General features: G+C 41.4%; 1 protein-coding gene across 1 annotated transcript in view; it reads right to left on the bottom strand.

The window, feature by feature from the left end:
- LOC126188194 (trypsin-1-like) overlaps positions 1–19,338 on the bottom strand; it is a 48,035-nt gene that overhangs the window by 15,546 nt on the left and 13,151 nt on the right. The window contains exons 3-4 of the mRNA XM_049929736.1: positions 15,270–15,402; positions 9,834–9,996 (exon numbers count right to left, since the gene is read on the bottom strand). Of these exons, the coding sequence (XP_049785693.1) occupies positions 9,834–9,996; positions 15,270–15,402 (296 nt within the window). The remainder of the gene's footprint in view (positions 1–9,833; positions 9,997–15,269; positions 15,403–19,338) is intronic.

Genomic DNA, 19,338 nt, shown 5'->3' with positions numbered 1-19,338 from the left:
AATTCCGTCTAACATTGTTCCCTCACACTGATTTCAAACCTTCAATAAGAAAGTTGTTTACCATGACTGGACCGTGAATGGCATGTAATTCAATAACATAAGGGCAGACACTTAGTGGTCATACAACCGGGCATCTCTCCTCGATCGTGTGAAGCTAAGTAAACGTCATGTGACATCCACATTCATATGAAGCTGGGACACGGGTGTTAATCCACACATTTACACTGAGTAGAAATTCTAGTTTCTGGATTTTACGATCAGAATCAAATTAACGTGACCGATCTGAACTCTGTAATATTGATATACGCTAGGTCAAAGAAGCACAAGAAGTACTGTACAGGAAACTGGTTGCAATAGGTTTTCCCCTTCTTACGAGCGTTGTTTCATTACTCGATAGACGTAAACTAGTACAGTCAGATAGCGGAGTACTTAAAAGAAACTGATGTATAGATTTAACCGTGTATAGATTTGTGGTCGATATTTTACTCAACCCACTGAAGGTTCAATATCTCTGTAATTTGATGCCTGTAAACGACCCTATCACATTCAGTTACTGATTGGGAACCAACAAAGCAACTACACTGAGCTTTCAATGTTTTGTCAACAAATGATGGTACTCGTACTTTGTGGTCGATAAAGTAACTACAAAGCAGTCATAGTTTTCAGGGCACGGACTGCGCAGTAATTTTGATAGTAAGTCCTTACATTTACATAATTAAGTCGGTTTATTAGGATTTTAAAGAGTAATGTAGATATGTTGACAGTATTCTGCATCCAGCTTCGCTGAATCAAGTGCAAATCGCTGTCATATGATTTTGTGTGTGTGTGTGAGAGAGAGAGAGAGAGAGAGAGAGACAGTACGTACACAACTCATCTTCCCACGAGTTTAAGTAATATTTCGGCTGTAAACAAATATTTCGACGCAGATTGTATAATATTAATGTGGTACTTCAGTCTTTACTTTACACTTCTACCAAGTAGTTTCTAAAATACAGCAGATGTAATAGGCAGTTCTACGAAGCTGACTTCCACGTTAGTATAGCAAGGTCAGCTTTTTGTAAACAGGGAGTAGCATAGGGCATGGGAAGCAGAAGGAGATGTTTACAGTGCATGGGCTCCACGAATTTTGCTCGTAGGTCTTTATATTTACAAAATTAAATCGATTTATTATGATACTGTGGTGTAACATCGCTACGTTTACAATAACGTGCCTCCAGGTTCACTGTACCTAGTGCAAATCACTGTGTCGTGAATTTTGTCTCGTGTCAGCAGAAATTCCTACATAATCTTAATTCCCAATGAATTTATCGTAATATTGCAGTTGCATGCAAATGCATTTGCATAAATTTCTATATGTTACTACGATACCTAATTATAGGGATATATTTAGCGGATAGTTTCGAAATTATAGCACTGCATTCAGTAAATACTTTTTATCTGCATTCTTGCTTCAATACCGCACGTTTACATAGTTTTTCAACAGAGTCGTAATATAAATAACACTTTTTACAGTTTATGTGATAATGCCGTGGGGGAAATCGGGCTTGAACCCTTCCGAAATAGAACAGCTTCTCTTGGAATATGTGTTTGATGACATCGATTCCAATTCTGTGTATGGATGAGGCTCAGATGCAGAGGATGTTCCAGTAGGAACTTTCAGAGGCAGCAGTGACCACCAAATGCAACTGAGGTTTGATGAAGTTCAAACAACGAAGGAATTTAGAATGCATTTCTAGTTCAGAATCAGAATTTGGAATCTAATACGTCTGCAGTTACTCCAGATCAGCCGAAGTTTTCTAAACAGTGAATGAACCCATGTCTATATAACACTCAAATATTTTTCCTACCATTTTGGTCTAGAATTCCAGTGAATCTGCATTCCCTTCTATGTGTGCTTGATGAAAATTTTCTGTTACTTCATTGATGAAGCACATTAAATGCTTATAAAATTTATGAGGAGACTAGCTTTCTTGCTGAGAATACTAAAACTCTGTCACATTTAAAATTTAGAAATATTCTGGCCAATGAGCTAATTGGAAATTTCTGTTCAAAAACAAAAATGCGACCAACACCCAGCACTAAAATAGCAATTAAAGGTAAAAAATTCAGGAAAAGGCTACAAGAAATCAAGGGATGCTATTCAGAAATGTGACTGAACATTGTGCCTACAGTTGGTACATGAAGGAGGTGTTCATTTTGCAGCAAACGAAGCAAACCTAAATGTAGTAAATTTGCATGCACTTCTTGCTATGTAGCTTTGTGTATGCAATGCATTGGACTCATCCACCAACAGAACTAAGCAAGAGAATAAATCTGGTTTATGATTTATGAGTATACATTTTGTACGCTGTTTTATGTATCTATATGAACTAACAGAACATAACAAACAAAATTTTGATTTCTTCTGCTTAGTCCTTTTTTAATAAAAGAGCCCATTTTTGTAAAGTGGTTAAACTATCGAACACAAAATAGCACAGCCACAGAATGGATTTTGGTCGATATTTTGCCGAATTTAAAAATTTGTAATAATTAGTCTATAAGAATGTTGAAGATTAGATGGGTATACCGCATAACTAATGAGGAGGTATTGAATGTTATTGGGGAGAAGAGAAACTTGTGGCGCAACTTGACTAGAAGAAGGGATCGGTTGGTAGGACATGTTCTGAGGCGTCAGGGGATCACCAGTTTAGTATTGGAGGGCAGCGTGGAGGGTAAAAATCATAGGGGGAGACCAAGAGATGAATACATTAAGCAGATTCAGAAGGACTTAGGTTCCAGTAGGTACTGGGAGATGAAGAAGCTTGCACAGGATAGAGTAGCATGGAGAGCTGCATCAAACCAGTCTCTGGACTGAAGACCACAACAACAACAACGACAACTACAAGTTTTTCCGGTCTTAAATATTTTTATCCAACTGGGTATGATAAGTAATAGAACAAATTACATTTCAGTGCTCTATTTTAGAAAGGAAGTTTTGCCCTATAAATGGTTAAACTTGGCGCTCAGTCCGCATGGCTCAAGTAACCTTAGAGGCAGCCCGCTCAGACTAATGCGTTGTATTCACAGGCGTTAGCAAGAGGGGGGGGGGGCAGTGGAGCAGGGGGGAGTACTTGCCCCTCCCCCCATGGAATCTGGAGTACAGAGTTCTTATTCATGACAGAGTTCCCATACACTTCTAGTAGTGGTTTCCTGTGATTCCGCAAGAGCCAATTGTACGAGTAGCATTATGTGTCTGATTGCCCTGAGAAAATGCTATAGCAGTTACCATCTTCTCTTTAGAAAGTATAACACCAGCCATAGAGTGCAGACTTCATTCGTTTGTAAATCCTTCTCCCTTCCGTAGTCATGAGCCCGCTGCTTTACTACGAAGGTGGAAGAAAAGCAGCTCTTGTGCCACATGCGGACTGTATTTATTGCATTCGTCGAAGTATCGTTGTCAAATCGGCAACGGGGTGTATCCTGTCGTAGTCTTCTTACCCCATAATCAACAACAGCTAGACGCAGCGCTTCCTGAGCATTGTCCTGTTTCAAGAAGGACATATGCGGAACCAAGTGCATTTAGATCGCTTTCACAGCAGTTTCTTCTTCATACTAGCACGTTATCACTATGCGGAAGACTTCTAAGAGTACCAACAACGCAGGAAAAGAGAGGTTGCTACTTACCGTAAACAAGATACGTCAAGTTGCAGACAGGCACAGCTAAAAGACACTTACATGAAGCTTTCGGCCACAGCCTTCATCAGTAAAAGAGACACACACACACACCGTTCACAAACACAAGCAATCACACCTCTCTCACACACGACCGCCAACTCCAGCATCTTGGCCCGGAATGCAACTATCACATGGGATGCATGCAGCAACCTGGAGGGGGTGGGGATGGGGAAGTGATAGTAGTGTACGGGCAAAGAGAGAGACACGAATGATTTCTGGTGGAGGCGCAGTGTCAGGATGTTGGGGAGCAGGAAGGTGGGGAAAAAGGAGCAAAAACTGAGAGGAGCGGAGAAAGATGGGTGGGTGCGTTGACAGAGGGCTGCAAATAAAAAAGGTGGGAGATGAGAATGGGAGAAGACGATAGGACAGAGGGGTAGAAACTGTTGGGTGAAGGTGTGGGGACAGTATGTTACTGTAGGTTGAGGCAGGGATAATTATGGGAGCGGAGAATGTGTTGTAAGGGTAACTCCCATCTGTGCAATTCAGAAAAACTGGGTGGTGGAAGGAAGGATCCAGATGCTTTGGGTAGTGAAGCAGCCATTGAAATCAAGTGTGTTATGTTCAGGTACATGTAGTACCATAGGATGGTCTACTTTGTTCTTGGACACAATATAGTGGTGGCCTTTCATCCTGGCGGACAGCTGGTTGGTAGTCATACCAATGTAAAAAGCAGTGCAATGATTGCAGAAGAGCTGGTAAATGACATGGCTGCTTTCACAGGTGACCCACCACCTGATGGCGTAGGATAAGCCTGTGACAGGACTGGAATAGGAAGTGGGTGGATGGATTGGGCAGATTTTGCATCTGAGTCTTATGGCAAGAGTTTGGGACTGGGAGTGGCATAGGGATGGACTAGGACGTTGTGAAGGTTGGATGGACGATGGAACACCACTTTAGGAGGGGTAGGAAGTATCTCAGGTAGGATATCCCTCCATTCAGGGCATGATGATAGGTAATCAGAGCCTCGACAATGGATGTAGTTCTCTTGTTCCAGCTGAGGGTAGTACTGGCTCTTGGGGGTGGTGGGAGGATCGTGTAGATTTTGAGGCCTAGATCGGGAATAGTGCCTGTCTGTGAAGGCCTTGGTGAGATCCCTCCCCCCTGCCCTGCAACCTCCTGATGCTGTGCCTGTTGGCAATCTAGCCCCTGCACGCTCACCAGACAGCGTTTGTCTCTCTCCCCACCGATACATTACTACCGCTTCCCCCACCCCCTCAAGGTTGCTGCTTGCATCCCAGGTGATAGTTGCATCTGATGCTGGAGTTGGCAGTCATGTGTGTGTGAGGTGTGCTTGCTTGGGTGTGTGAATGGTGTGTATCTCTCTTTTACTAATGAAGCCATTATGTAAGTGTCTTTTAAATGTGCTTGTCTGCAACTTGATGTGTCTTCTTTACAGTAAGTAGCAATCTGTCTTTTCCTACATTGTTGATATTCTCGCCTGGAGTTTCCATTGTCTGACATCTAAGAGTACGTTACACCACTTCACAGTGCTAGAAGGAAATGTCGCCTGCTTGAAAAAGCTCGTTGAGTTAGTTTAGTGTATTATGTTTACTTAACAACAAATGAACGCTTGTGCAAAGTCCATACATTCAGACACCAAATGAGGCCAATCCTGTGGATCTCTGTAGGCTAAAGCCAGAAAAGATGATCATATTTTTCAAGGCTGGTGTGGCCCGGCAGGAGTAAGTGACTGTTGTGTTAGATAGTAAAAAGTTGTGCTGCAAAGCAGTCTCCTTTTCACTCTCTGAAGAGTTTTCTAGTAGTCCTTCCTCTTTTGTAAAAACATCTACATGTGACACACGTCTTCAGATATTCTCGGTTTGGTTTTGGGTGACGAAGTCTTTGTAAGTTGCTACCAATATTTTTAGTTGCCTTTTACAGATTTTATCAACTCACAATACTGATTAGTTCACTCTGCAGTTTTATACAAGTACCTGACATCTGTGTTGTGGTTGGCAGGAGAGCCAACACCGTGTTACTAGAGGAAGCCGAAAGGCACGCGTTTTAGCTCACGCAGGCTGGCCTGAGGTTTGGAACAGGACAAGGAAATTAGAAATTAGAAAAAACGGATGTAGCTGGTGGAATACTTAACTTTAATCCATTAATGGTGAACGTCGCTCTTGACGGTACATTATTCACAGTATCAATAGTAACTGGTAATGGCGCCTTGCTAGTCGTAGCAAATGACGTAGCTGAAGGCTATGCTAACTATCGTCTCGGCAAATGAGAGCGTATTTTGTCAGTGAACCATCGCTAGCAAAGTCGATTGTACAACTGAGCTAAGTGCTAGAAAGTCTCTCTAGACCTGCCGTGTGGCGGCGCTCGGTCTGCAATCCACTGATAGTGGCGACACGCGGGACCGACGTATACTAACGGACCGCGGCCGATTTAAAGGCTACCACCTAGCAAGTGTGGTGTCTGGCGGTGACACCACAATCTGCATGTGCACTGAATGGCTTATTGAAAAGCTCACAAGAAATTTAGTAAGCCGTGACATATATACAACTCAACAAAGCTACGTGTTGCCTGAGCCAAAGCGGCTCAAATATATTATAACATTGATAACTTCTTATCGGAAGCAACAGTGAGGTACGATTTTTGATCTACGAGAGCACAAATACTTACAAAAATATCAATCACTGATATTACTGATAAACATACTGAGATTTTCCCTGCTACAAAAAGACTCTACTAATTGCTCTTACTTAGCCTGAAACTAAACGCATAACTGTTTGATCGTTTAGTACTTTTAAATAAATCTTTGAGTGTAGTTTTCGAAATCCTTTACAATACAGAGCACGGAATTTTACCAATTCGGACTTCATATGCCGAGTCCTCTAAGTAAACATATCGGACCAAACATTAGTCGTCCCGTCAGACCTTCCACTAGTACCGCGCAACACCGCCTCTTGCATTGCTAACGGCCTCAGTCCGGCGAGAAGAGAGTTGTGTGAATGTTGATTGCTATGTTTCACCGGCTGTTCCAAAACATTGTACGGGACGTCTTCTGTTGGATTGAGATCGGCTTACTTAGCGCGTGAAACGAGCTAGGATGAGGTGCTAGACTGTTCTTCAAACCAGGAATCTATGCGTGCAGTCCTGTGAATACGACTGTTGTCAACTTGGAAGACAAAGCGTGTCCACCGCGTCCTCTTCACGAAGATGTAGAAGTAAGGGTAATACTTGTTCTACATCTCCTGTTTAACACAAATTCTTCAGTTTTACAGAAAAAAATTCTGCGAAATAATGTAACGATATAGACCCATGCACATTAAATTCTCCAGGCATCACCTACATCATCGTATCGATTAAAGCTGCAGGTTACAACAGTACAACAGATGTAGAAGTAAGGGCAATACTTATTCTACATCTCCTGTTTAACACAAATTCTTCAATTTTACAGAAAAAAATTCTGCGAAATAATGTAACGATGTAGACCCGGGCACATTAAATTCTCCAGGCATCACCGACATCATCGTATCGATTAAAGCTGCAGGTTACAACAGTATCTAGATGTATTTTCATGTCTACTGAATTTCTATGCAATAGTGTGAAATTTTGTAAAGTGGCATGAATCGTTCTATGAGTCGTACCTGACATGACGACAGTGTGTTCTGCTTTTGGCCAGACACTTATGGATGTCTTTTTATAGTGTTAAGAGAACAATTCCTGAACTGAAACCGCATATATCTAATGCGCTCGTGTCAGTGAGTCCACATACTTTCTTTTACATTCCCCGAAATTCTTATCAGTGTGTCGCTATGCATTAAGTAATTATTGACGTTTGTATTCGCTATATTCATTTTGAACTGCCCTTAACCCCACATTTGCTGAAACCAGATCCACCGTAGCGACGTATCGCCCGTCACTTCTTCATAGAAATGATGCCTTTGCCTTTATATCGTTCTATAGACAGCTGTAACCCCTGCGTGTGTCCACTAGTCCACATTTTAGAGAAAATTTGGTGTCGCTTTGTCCAATTGTTGGTATAACACCAGTGATAACCCGGTATTAATCAGAGTTTGTGTTTACTTTTCGCTATAGGGCGTATCAAAAATGTACGCCATAAATTGCACGACACATTTTTCACACGTAGACGAAGAAATTTCCTTATATGAACTGGATCTGGAAACGCTTTGTTACCGAGTTGAAACTCATTTTCTTCAACGAGTTCCAACAAGATCAGATTGTAAATTTTCACAGTCGGTACGTATGGGAGGACGTCAATCCCAGTACCAATCAGACTTCTTGTTTACTTTTCCATATCGGGTGTATCAAAATCGTACACCATAAATTGCACGACACATTCTTCACACGTAGACGAAGAAATTTCGTTATATGAACTGGATTCGGAAACGCTTTGTTTCCAAGTTGAAACTCATTTTCTTCAACGAGTTTCGACGAGATCAGATTGTAAATTTTCACAGTCGGTATGTATGAGAAGACGTCAGTCCTCACGCAACTGTTGAAGCAAGTCATAAACAAAGATTCTTCCTTCCATTCAGGCTCAATGGACGTTATCATAATTTAGTAAGAATATTCTACCTGATCTGTTAGTAGATGGGCCTTCAGCTAAGCGATCAAACATGTGCTTCATGCAAGATGGAGCACCTCCTCGTTTTAATGTTAAGTTCCGTCGGCTTATAAGTAACTGATTCGGTGACAGATGAATAGGTAGAGATGAACCAATTGCTTTGCCTCCATGCTCTCCGAACCTAAACCCAATGGACTTATTTGTGGGGCATTTCAAAGCTGCTGTGTGTGGAACCCCAGTCTCAGATGTTCAGAGACTCCGTGCCCGTATTGGGAAGACCGCCAAACCATAAACAATACTCCAGGATACATCAGCGCGTCCGAGATTCACTGTGACGACTGGTATCAGTGCCCAAGGAGGGCATACTGAACACCTCTTGTGAGAAAGAGTTGCATATGATATGCTGGTACGTACTGTTCGTCTGTCTTTTGCATAATTAATGAGTTGGAGGAAATGAGTTGTAACATGGAAACAGACCCTGTTCATATAATACAGGGTGATTCAAAAAGAATACCACAACTTTAGGAATTTAAAACTCTGCAACGACAAAAGGCAGAGCTAAGCACTATCTGTCGGCGAATTAAGTGAGCTATAAAGTTTCATTTAGTTGTACATTTGTTCGCTTGAGGCGCTGTTGACTAGACGTCAGCGTCAGTTGATGCTAAGATGGCGACCGCTCAACAGAAAGCTTTTTGTGTTATTGAGTACGGCAGAAGTGAATCGACGACAGTTGTTCAGCGTGCCTTTCGAACGAAGTATGGTGTTAAACCTCCTGATAGGTGGTGTATTAAACGTTGGTATAAACAGTTTACAGAGAATGGGTGTTTGTGCAAAGGGAAAAGTTCTGGACAGCCGAGAACGAGTGATGAAAATGTAGCACGCATCCAGCAAGCATTTGTTCGCAGCCCAGGAAAATCGACTCGCAGAGCTAGCAGAGAGCTGCAAATTCCACAATCAACTGTATGGAGAGTCCTACGAAAAAGGTTAGTTATGAAACCTTATCGTCTGAACGTCAACTACCCGAGGCGATGGATCGGCCGCCAGGCAGCCCGTGACAGAGCACTTCATCACTGGCCTCCAAGAAGCCCTGATCTTACCCCCTGCGATTTTTTCTTATGGGGGTATGTTAAGGATATGGTGTTTCGGCCACCTCTCCCAGCCACCATTGATGATTTGAAACGAGAAATAACAGCAGCTATCCAAACTGTTACGCCTGATATGCTACAGAGAGTGTGGAACGAGTTGGAGTATCGGTTTGATATTGCTCGAGTGTCTGGAGGGGGCCATATTGAACATCTCTGAACTTGTTTTTGAGTGAAAAAAAAAACCTTTTTAAATACTCTTTGTAATGATGTATAACAGAAGGTTATATTATGTTTCTTTCATTAAATACACATTTTTAAAGTTGTGGTATTCTTTTTGAATCACCCTGTATAATTTCTACGTGTGAGGAATGTGTCCGCAATTTGTGACGTACATTTTCGTTACACCCTGTTTATTCTCCACGTTACAGTGGATGCTTCGTGTCTATCCTGTTCTCGGCTACAGAGGCTGGTGAAGTGGGAAGAAAGCGAGGAGCACTCACCCGTAGAGGCAGTGTGCGGCGGTGAGCACGTACTTGTCGCTGATGAGCGACCCGCCGCAGTAGAAGGTGCGGCCGTACATGAGCATCGCCATCCACGGATACTGCTTCACCTTGGTCACCGTGCCGCCCACGATGCGCCTGCGCTCGTTTGCCATACCGCAAGCTGCCGGAAGATGACAAACCAGTGCAGCGTGTAAGCAGACAAGACGAAATCACGTGAAAAAGAAGATTCATTTATTGTGATGAGCTCGAAAAATCAGCATTCATTAGTGCTATGATGGATAGTATCGGTTTATGGCTGATAATTTCTGCCATACAAAAGACATAGATTTAGAGAAAGCATAGACTGCTTTCTTCTTATTGTTAAATACCTATTATCCTAATGTAAAGTTAGTGCTAAACCTAAATTAAGGTCTTAACGAACCCACTACTGGAACCATGATTGCGCTGCTTCTCCTTCTCTGTCATGATCATCCCTTCATTAAGACTTAAGCAGTTGCGCCTTTCGCGACTTCTTAGAAGGCGCAGATCCAAACGTTTTAGTAAAACTATTCGTATTCTTCCATGTACCAGTTCCAAAATTTCTCAGCAAACTTTCAGAGAATAAAGTAGCATGACCACTAAGGGCTTCGAAAATGGCAATGAAGTCTGGAAGTTACATCATTTGTTTAACACAAGATACCTTCCAGTTGCTTGCTGTCCACGTGGGATGGGCTTAAGACGTGACCACATGCGGGTAAAATTACAGTTCGGAAAAGACTCCCATTCAAAGGCTAACCGTACCCGCCGTCAACAGCAAATCAAACACGGTTCGTGAGTTAACAGATATTATATAAGCGACAAACTACTGCCAGTTGAGTAAGGAAGGTGGAAAGCGAAATACTTTCCGTTAAGAAAGAAAAACAAAGAGACTGACCTTTCAAACGGAGGCGGAATCGACTGAAGAAAACAGCATTCTACTCATTAACAAGCTCGTGTAGTCGTAGTCTACAGAGCTGGGTTCACAATCGTAGTGCTAAGTACTGAGAATGATATGATCACACTTTGTTGCATTGTAGTTCTTAAATAAATTACATCACATATGATATACTTCGGGAATTTTCAGACGTATGCTTTTTGCAATTTCTTAGAAAATATTCTAAAACGATCTACTAGCACTAGTCTAAACAATTTATTTTATTTATTGTTTGGGAATAAGCCCGTTAGGATTACACAAAGTACCCCATTACCCCCTATGTTGATGAATTGTTGTTTCGTAATGTTTCAGGTGCTGATTTATTTCTAAATCATGGCTGATGAGTCTACTTACACCATGGAGAAGGGGTTCGTAATGAGCACGTTGGCTCACGGACGACCCCAAACAGAAATTCAGAGATATTTAGCATGATTTCATTGTACGGTTTCAGGAACCTATCCACCAAAACCAACTATTTTACGGTGGGAGGAATAGCTCTTTATAACTGGTTCCATGAGAGACTAGCCCTGCTCAGGACGACCACCAATACGACTTAAAATATGTGTGGAGGCTGCAGCATCTGTCGAACGTTCGCCAAAAAAGTTCATTTGCAAACGTCACAGGAGCTGGGAGTTCCATAATAGACATTAAGAAAAACATATGAAGAATAATTTGAAGTTAAAGGCGTTTCTAAACGAATGGAATGATGGTAATACAAATGGAAAGGAGCGTTTGGCGTCATTGGCCGGGAGGCTCCATGCGGGGCAGGTCCGGCCGCCTTGGTGCAGGTCTTATTACATTCGACGCCACATTGGGCGACCTGCGTGCCGGTTGGGGATGAAATGATGATGAAGACAACACAACACCCAGTCCCTGAACGGAGAAAATCCCCGACCCAGCCGGGAATCGACCAAGGCCCGTAGGACGGCAATCCGTCACGCTGACCACTCAGCTATCGGGGCGGACATAGTGATAGAGAAAAACGTCATCAGACTTGCGAGCAAATGCTCAGTGTCTTTAGAACTCTTCTTTCAAGGGTGAAAATGTTTGTCTGGGACTAGTGTGCAATACGAGTACATCGCATTGCAAAAGCGAGAAACATTTACATCTGGAGTAAAGGAAGACCCATATTTTTTGAATAACTTTAACACCATCCACCACATGTCATGACCTGGACTGCAATGTTTGCAACCCATTTTAAAAGTCAATATTTCTTTGAAAGTGGTGTTTATTCTACATCTGCAAGATCAGAGACTGCTCAGCCGTTTGTGGCTCCAGCAGGATGGAGCACCTGCCCGTTATGCTATTGCCGTTAGAGAATATCTCGATGAGGTATTTCCTGATAAATGGATTGACTGTGGTTCTGTCCATTTGCCTGCACCTTTGGAGTGGCCGCCCCGAAGTCCTTATCTGTCATCTCGTGACAATGTATTATGAGGGATTCTTTAAACAGAAGGTTGCTGCCACAAGTCACACGACGGTTCACGAACATAAGGATGCCGTTCAATGTGCATTTACTTTACGTTGAGGACAATTCCACATCGTACATGGAGGAGAATCATTCCCTGTTATGAAAACGATGGTGTACACAGACACCGTGGAATGAGTATTACAGAAAAGTCACGCTACCTCTCATTTGTCCTCTGCCATGATCCCACTTCCTCTTGGTCAGCTTGCCGTTTGTGGATTTTGGATCTGTGGATTTCGCGGTTTTGGACATCTTTTGGTGTAATTCCTTTCAATTTCAGCTCAGTTTTGATTTCGCCAAATCTCATCGTCTCCGTTTAGGCTTTACTCCTGTTGCCAAAGATTCGACTATTTGTTTTATAAACCTGTCATTGTTTATTCTTTTAATGTGGCCATAGAATCTTAACCTCCGTTTTCTAATGTCGCTATAGATATTTATGTGTTGTCTGACTTATTATTATTGTGTTATAAATTATTATTATTATTGTTATTAGTAGATTTTACATTTATTGTTAGTATTATTATTAAATATGAATTCATCCGTGGTACGTTAAAAGTGAGGATGACGTTAATTTGTATTTCGGAGTGTTGGGTAGAGGTGGGGAGGCGGTAGCAAACTGTGCCCCTTCTCTTCACCCCTCCACAGGACCGAACCCTGGATCCGCGCCTGCGTGTTACTCGCACTCCCATTCTGTTCTCTATCTCATCGATCCATCTTTCCATTATGTTGCCCTCTAGGTCTTATCATGAGGAATGTAACTCTGAATATCCTCCGGCCATCAGCCATATATCGTCTCGGTACATGCCCAACACATTTCAGCTTCTTAGCAGTCACTAACATGTACTTCACTTCTGTCTTTTATCTTACCCGTTTGTTTGCTTTTATATTCCTTCTTGTTATGCTTCACATGCATCTTTCCATTGCTCGTTGCGCGACCTTCAGTTCTAAACTGTTTGTGTTTTCAATGTTCATGATTCACATCCGTAAGTTAGTAAGGACAATATGCACTGTTTATAGACCTTCCTTTCATCGCTCAATAGAAATTTACTTCTGAATACAGCATTTAGTTTCCCAAATGAAGACAACGCCATTTACACTCCATTGTTTTTAGTTGACCTCAGTATAAAAATTGGCAACTGCTTAATTTCATCATCAGATCTTCCAGTTTTCCTATGAGCATACTTATTATACATATTTCTGTTGTTACTGTATTCAACATTCGGGCCTACCATTATACTTGCGCTTTACAGTTTCTCCATCCTTTGCTGAAGTTCTTCTGAATCCGAAGCAAGCAAAACAATGTCATCAGCAGATAATAGTGGGTCCATATAAGGTTCATTTACGTGTATTCCTGTTTCACCCAAGTTTAATGATCTGAGGACGTCTTTTAACTGCAGAAAATAGTTTTGGTGAAATGGATGCACCTTGCCTGACTTTTTCCACAGTTCTGAACTTTTCTCTCTTGATGTAATTAAATAGAAGCTTCATCCTTCTTGTTAAGAAAAAGATGAAGATGTAATCTATCGATTGGCTCTCAAGTGCTGCCATCACAAGTTTTCTCGTGAATGTAGACAGTCAATTGCTATATACCCATTTTTCGCTAACTGAAGTCTAATTTTTTTTCAAGACGATTAGTATGTATTTTTGTAGAAATCTCGTATGCCACCGACAAAAGACTAACTGTCTTGTAGTTCTTAACACTTCCCATATTCCATTTCTTGCGGACAATAACAATTTGTACAGTGTGATAACTACTAGGCATCGTTCTCTTCAGCTAACGTTCCTTGAATAACTGCAACTTTTGCTTCCACCATCTCTGCTCTTGTTTTTGTTTCTCTTGTTGTCTCGCCGTTCCCAGGGCTTTCTCCTCTTTCCTTGAGCCGAAATGTTTTCTCTTATTCTCTGGCAGTACTTCCGAACTGCACATTTTCTCGTAGTTTATTACCAGAGTGTTCATTTCTTAGCTAAGAAATCTTCAATCGCCTTTGGTATAGTCTCCCAGTCTGTTACAACAGTGCCGTTCAACATTCCTTACAAACTACTCATTTTATCTATAACATGTCATTCCACTCACAATGACTTTGATCTGCAAAATGACAGATTTGTGTTGATCATAAATATTTGTAACAACGAACATTTCTATGAATGAACTGACCAGCTTGGTCTTCTGACCTGAAAATAATATAGTATCTCTGTGATAACTTCGGGAAGCATTTCACTTCTCGCAGTCTCCTTCTCACACTTTTCGTATCAAGAGAAACTTTGCAGTGATAGTGCCATTCTCTTTCTACAGAGCAAAATTGTTAAAGCATCAAACACCGCTGGGAGGAGGGACTTGTTTGTTCTTGGGGTAATCAGACTTTAAACAGAAGTTATCTGCACTACATCCGACATATCCATTTTGGAAATCAACGTGGATCGAAAATAAATTCATTATTTGGAACTATGTGTGTGTGTATTTCCTTCATTCAGTGTTGTGTCACTTTGGCTACTCATAATGACCAACGGAACATAAATTTCTTACTTTTGTTATTTCCCAGGTGTGGAAACCAGTGTCGACGACAGTATCTTCTGTGGGTACACGTGAGAGGCGAGACTTTAATTTACCTTGGCGAGTATATATTTTAGAAATTGTGTATGTAGGGATTACTTTCACTTGCACTGAGCATTACTGCAGTAAATTCGTTATTTAGAGCTTTTGTCGATTTTATTGGAAGTAAGTCGTGAAGAGAGGCTACAATAAATTGACCACGAGTAATTTGAGTGGTGTATTGTGAGTGGTGTGTCGTTAATAGATGCTACATTGCTACGTGCAAGAGGAAAAAGATTGTGCTATTTCGATACCATGGCTATCTCTGACCGAGTATATTTCTAAAGTAAGCGAATGCACCAGAATAATTTCGGAGTCAGAGTTTAGATGCTCTTCTTTGACGATGCAGAGCTTGTAACAGCAAATGCGGCACCTAGACCTGGAACTGAAAGTGTAACTATTGCGTGTGTGAAAATAACTTACAGCACGGTTCGCAGCGTTCTGGCGGCTTGAGGTCAACATCGTCCGTACCCCCAGGTGAGGTCCAGAATCCAAATGGCCCCACGATGCTCAAGAACCATTGCGTAAATGACCACTTATTTTCGGAATAATCGTTCTGCAATACAAAAAACAGGTGTGAGTACAAGAACCTTTGCGTAAATGACAGCTTGTTTTCGGAGTAATCGGTCTGCAACACAAAAAAACAAGTGTAAGTACAATAGCCACTGCGTAAATGACCACTTGTTTTCGGAATAACCGTTCTGCAACACAAAAAACAGGTGTGAGTATGGGTCGTCCAGGAATACTGCTTTTTGGGGAAGGTGGCAAGGCAGGGAAGGGGGAGGGGTCTGAATCAAATGGTTCAAATGGCTCTGAGCACTATGGGACTTAACATCTATGGTCATCAGTCCCCTAGAACTTAGAACTACTTAAACCTAACTAACCTAAGGACATCACACACATCCATGCCCGAGGCAGGATTCGAACCTGCGACCGCAGCAGTCGCGCGGCTCCGGACTGAGCGCCTAGAACCGCTAGACCACCGCGGCCGTCGGGTCTGAATCCTTCTGACATTTGCGCCATGATTTCCTCTGTTATGATAATCTTTAATCTCGTCTTACAGCAGCTCTTACTTACAACATACTCAATTATGTCTTGTGTATATTCCACTCTCTGACGTCCTCTACAATTACTGCACTTTACAGCCCCCTCTACTACCATGCAAATTATTCCCCGATGTCTTAAGAAATGTAGGATCATCCTCTCTCTTGTTCTATCTCTTGTCCTAATGAGTGTTCTCCATGTATTCTTTTCCTCATCGAATCTACGGAGAACATCTTTATTTCTTATCAGTCCATTCTATTTCCATTGTCTTTCAGTAACACTGTCCCTCAAACACTTCTATTGTCACCGTTTACTGTTTTCCAACAGTCCATGATCCACTTCCATAAAATACTACGCTCTATACGTACATCTGCGGAAGTTTCTATCACAAATGAAGGCCTTTGTTCGACACTAGTAGGCTTCTTTTGCGAGAAATGCTGTCTTTTTCTTGTGCTAGTCTACTTCTTATGTCCTCCATGCGTAGTCCACCATGTGTTATTCTGCTTACGAGGTGCGTTAATCCCTTCACCTCGTGTACTATATAATCCTCAACAGTGATATTAAGTTTGTCGTTAATCTTATTTAAGCTTGTCCTCAGTAGTTCCGTCTTTTTTTTTTTTTTTTTTTAATTTGCTATCAATCTATGTTCTACGTTGAGTCATTCATTCACTTGAATCAATTTGCTCTGGTATTCTTCTTCACTTTCACAGAGTACAGGAATGTACAGTAATTAGCTAATTTTATCATTGGTATCCTTCCGCTTTTAATTTAATCATACTTTATTTTATTTTCTTCACTGTTTCTCAGTATATAGGTTGAACAGTCTCTGCATCCCTTTCTTACGTCTTTTTTTAATCCGAGTTCTTCGTTCTTGGTATTCTATTCTCAGTGTTCACGTTTGGTTCTTGCACATGTTGTAGACCACGTTGCTCGTCATTCCCTACAGGTTACAGCTCTTTTTCTGAGGATTTCAAATATCTTGCTTCACTTTACAATGTTCAACACTAATTTTGCATTAATCAGTATTGTGAAATACTGAAATACCATGACACGGCCAAGCATGGCTAGCATGGTGTCGTGAAAGATTGGAATGACACTTTGTTGTTTTCAGAGATGACAGTACGTTCTGCCCGTGGGCGAGTGATGGATGCACACATGTACGGCGTAGACTTGATGAGCGGCCTGTTCAAAGAGTGCATTCGCCTGCGACTCTTAGGTCTCTCATTGTGTGAGAGGACAATCACTTACAACTCGCGGTCACATATTGTGCTTCTGCAGGGCAAAGTAACCAGTGCCTGTTACATTTCACAGGTTGCTATCCACGTGCTACTGCTATTTCTTCGACAGGAAGATGATGTGGCTCTCAGCACGACAATATACGTCCACACATACAGTTGCTGCGACGCGACATGCTGTTTGCGGTGTACAACAGTTGTTCTGGCCTCACTAGATTTTTCGCCAATTCTACCCCTATGGGAACTTATTCCGTCTCGAGGGCCTGCAAGAAGTAATGCCGAATCATAACAAAATGCGCGAGATGCATGGGACAAACTGTCGCGGGATGCCATTCGTCACTTTTATGAGATAGTTTGCATGCGGGGATACACGTCTGAGTTGCCGCCAGAGGGGATACGTTGTGTATCAATGCGACTGTTTGGCTACCCTTTACTGCCACATGCATGCTTCATTTGGTATGAATTATCATTTGGTTATCAGATACTCCTACGATGATGAAGTACCTGTCAATTGACTTGTCAGTAAAATGTCCCTATCCTTGAGGTGTTCCATTTTTTTCCGTTATTGTATCTTGCTGTCATTAACAAGCGTAGCGCCAGAAATGCCTCTCTGGTATCTTCATCTTTCCTAAAGCCAAACTGATAGTCACCTAAGCAGATTCTGTTTTTCACTCAGTTCTTTTGTATATTATTCTGGTCACTAGTTTGTGTGTAGGAGACGCTAAGCTGATTGTGCGATAGTTCTCGCATTTACCTGATATCTTCGGGATTGTGTTAACAGTTTCTTTCGGATGTCCGGTGGTATGTTTCCAGTGTCATAGATGCCACTCACTAACTTGAATACTCGTTTGGTTGCCACTTTTCCCAATGATTTCAGTAATCGTGCTGGAATGTTACTATCCCTTTTGGGTGGAACAATTGTCAATTGTTATTTTACTTGGACGCTCTCCAATTGTTATACGAACGTCCATGCCTTTGATCACATTATATGTAGCACCTGATACATGTTTCAGTTGCGTTCAACGACGTATGAAAAAGTTGTTCTGCACTATTAGGAAAGTAACAGAAGAACACAACACACGGTCCGTTTTGTATCAAGAAAGACAATTCTTCCTGAACACATACCAACAAAGACAATGGATACAAAGGGAATCATACAGCAAACCAGTTGCACATCAAACGTTTATTCTGACCTTTGCCTAGATTTCGAGAGATATAAACCTGTCTTCCTCAGAAGAAGTAATAGCACCTAAAAATGGATATAATTCAACCGTTACATGGAATTCATAAGTGCAGCAAAAAGAAACATCAAAATTTAATCCAGTGGAAATATAAAATAAACTTACGTGTTACTTATTGTGTGAAAAGAGAAAGGAAGTCATAAGACTTAGACAACAATAAAATGTTCTATATAAATGCCATGGCATAGCCAATGTGGCCTAGTAAACAGTAATAATCGTCCATGTAAAATCTACAGTAGACGTGCATCATACACACGGACAACAAATAGGACAGAAGGGACAAGACAGCTCCAAACTTAACGCCCAGGTGGAACTCACATAAGAATCCGCGCCAACCATCCAAAAGACACTTGACATGCTAATAAAATTACATTAAAATAACATAACAGAAATAGCAATATAACAAAAATAAAATAAAAAAAACATATTTACCTTTGCAAAAGGTAAACATAACTACGATGCACATTAAAGTGGGATAATGTCAAATTTCGTCTTTTAGAAAAATAACACCTCGAAGTAGCGCGGGAAACCCAACACAGCTGCTGTGTCAATTTGAGCATCTCATACAATGTGCACACACTCCTATTAAATTGGAAGACACAGTTATTTTTCTTAGGGAAGACAAGGGCTTTAGATCCGACTTTCTGGAGAAATTTCAAATTTTTAAGGACAGTTTAAGTTATAGGGCTTTGTTCTTAAATATCAATTACAGCTTAGAAACGTAAAGTTTTTCGATGGCTTTCGGCCGTTTTCAAATTCTGTGGATGATTATATCCGTTCACCCGTCAATTGTGTACAAGAAATAAAATCCTTTAAAGAATGACGTCATAGATCACCAGAAGCTAAGTTTCGGTTAAGTGACCGTCTTCTAGTCAAGGCTTAACATTAGAACAATTTTAAGAAGGTCCCTAGCGGTCAAATATACATACATCAAAAACAGTTTTGCATCACCTCGCTTCCGAGAGTTCCGGA

This window comes from Schistocerca cancellata, chromosome 5, assembly GCF_023864275.1.
Source record: "Schistocerca cancellata isolate TAMUIC-IGC-003103 chromosome 5, iqSchCanc2.1, whole genome shotgun sequence".
NCBI classification, from domain to species: domain Eukaryota; kingdom Metazoa; phylum Arthropoda; class Insecta; order Orthoptera; family Acrididae; genus Schistocerca; species Schistocerca cancellata.
Note: the sequence above shows the minus strand (reverse complement) of the source record. Positions and strands in the feature narration are given on the sequence as shown.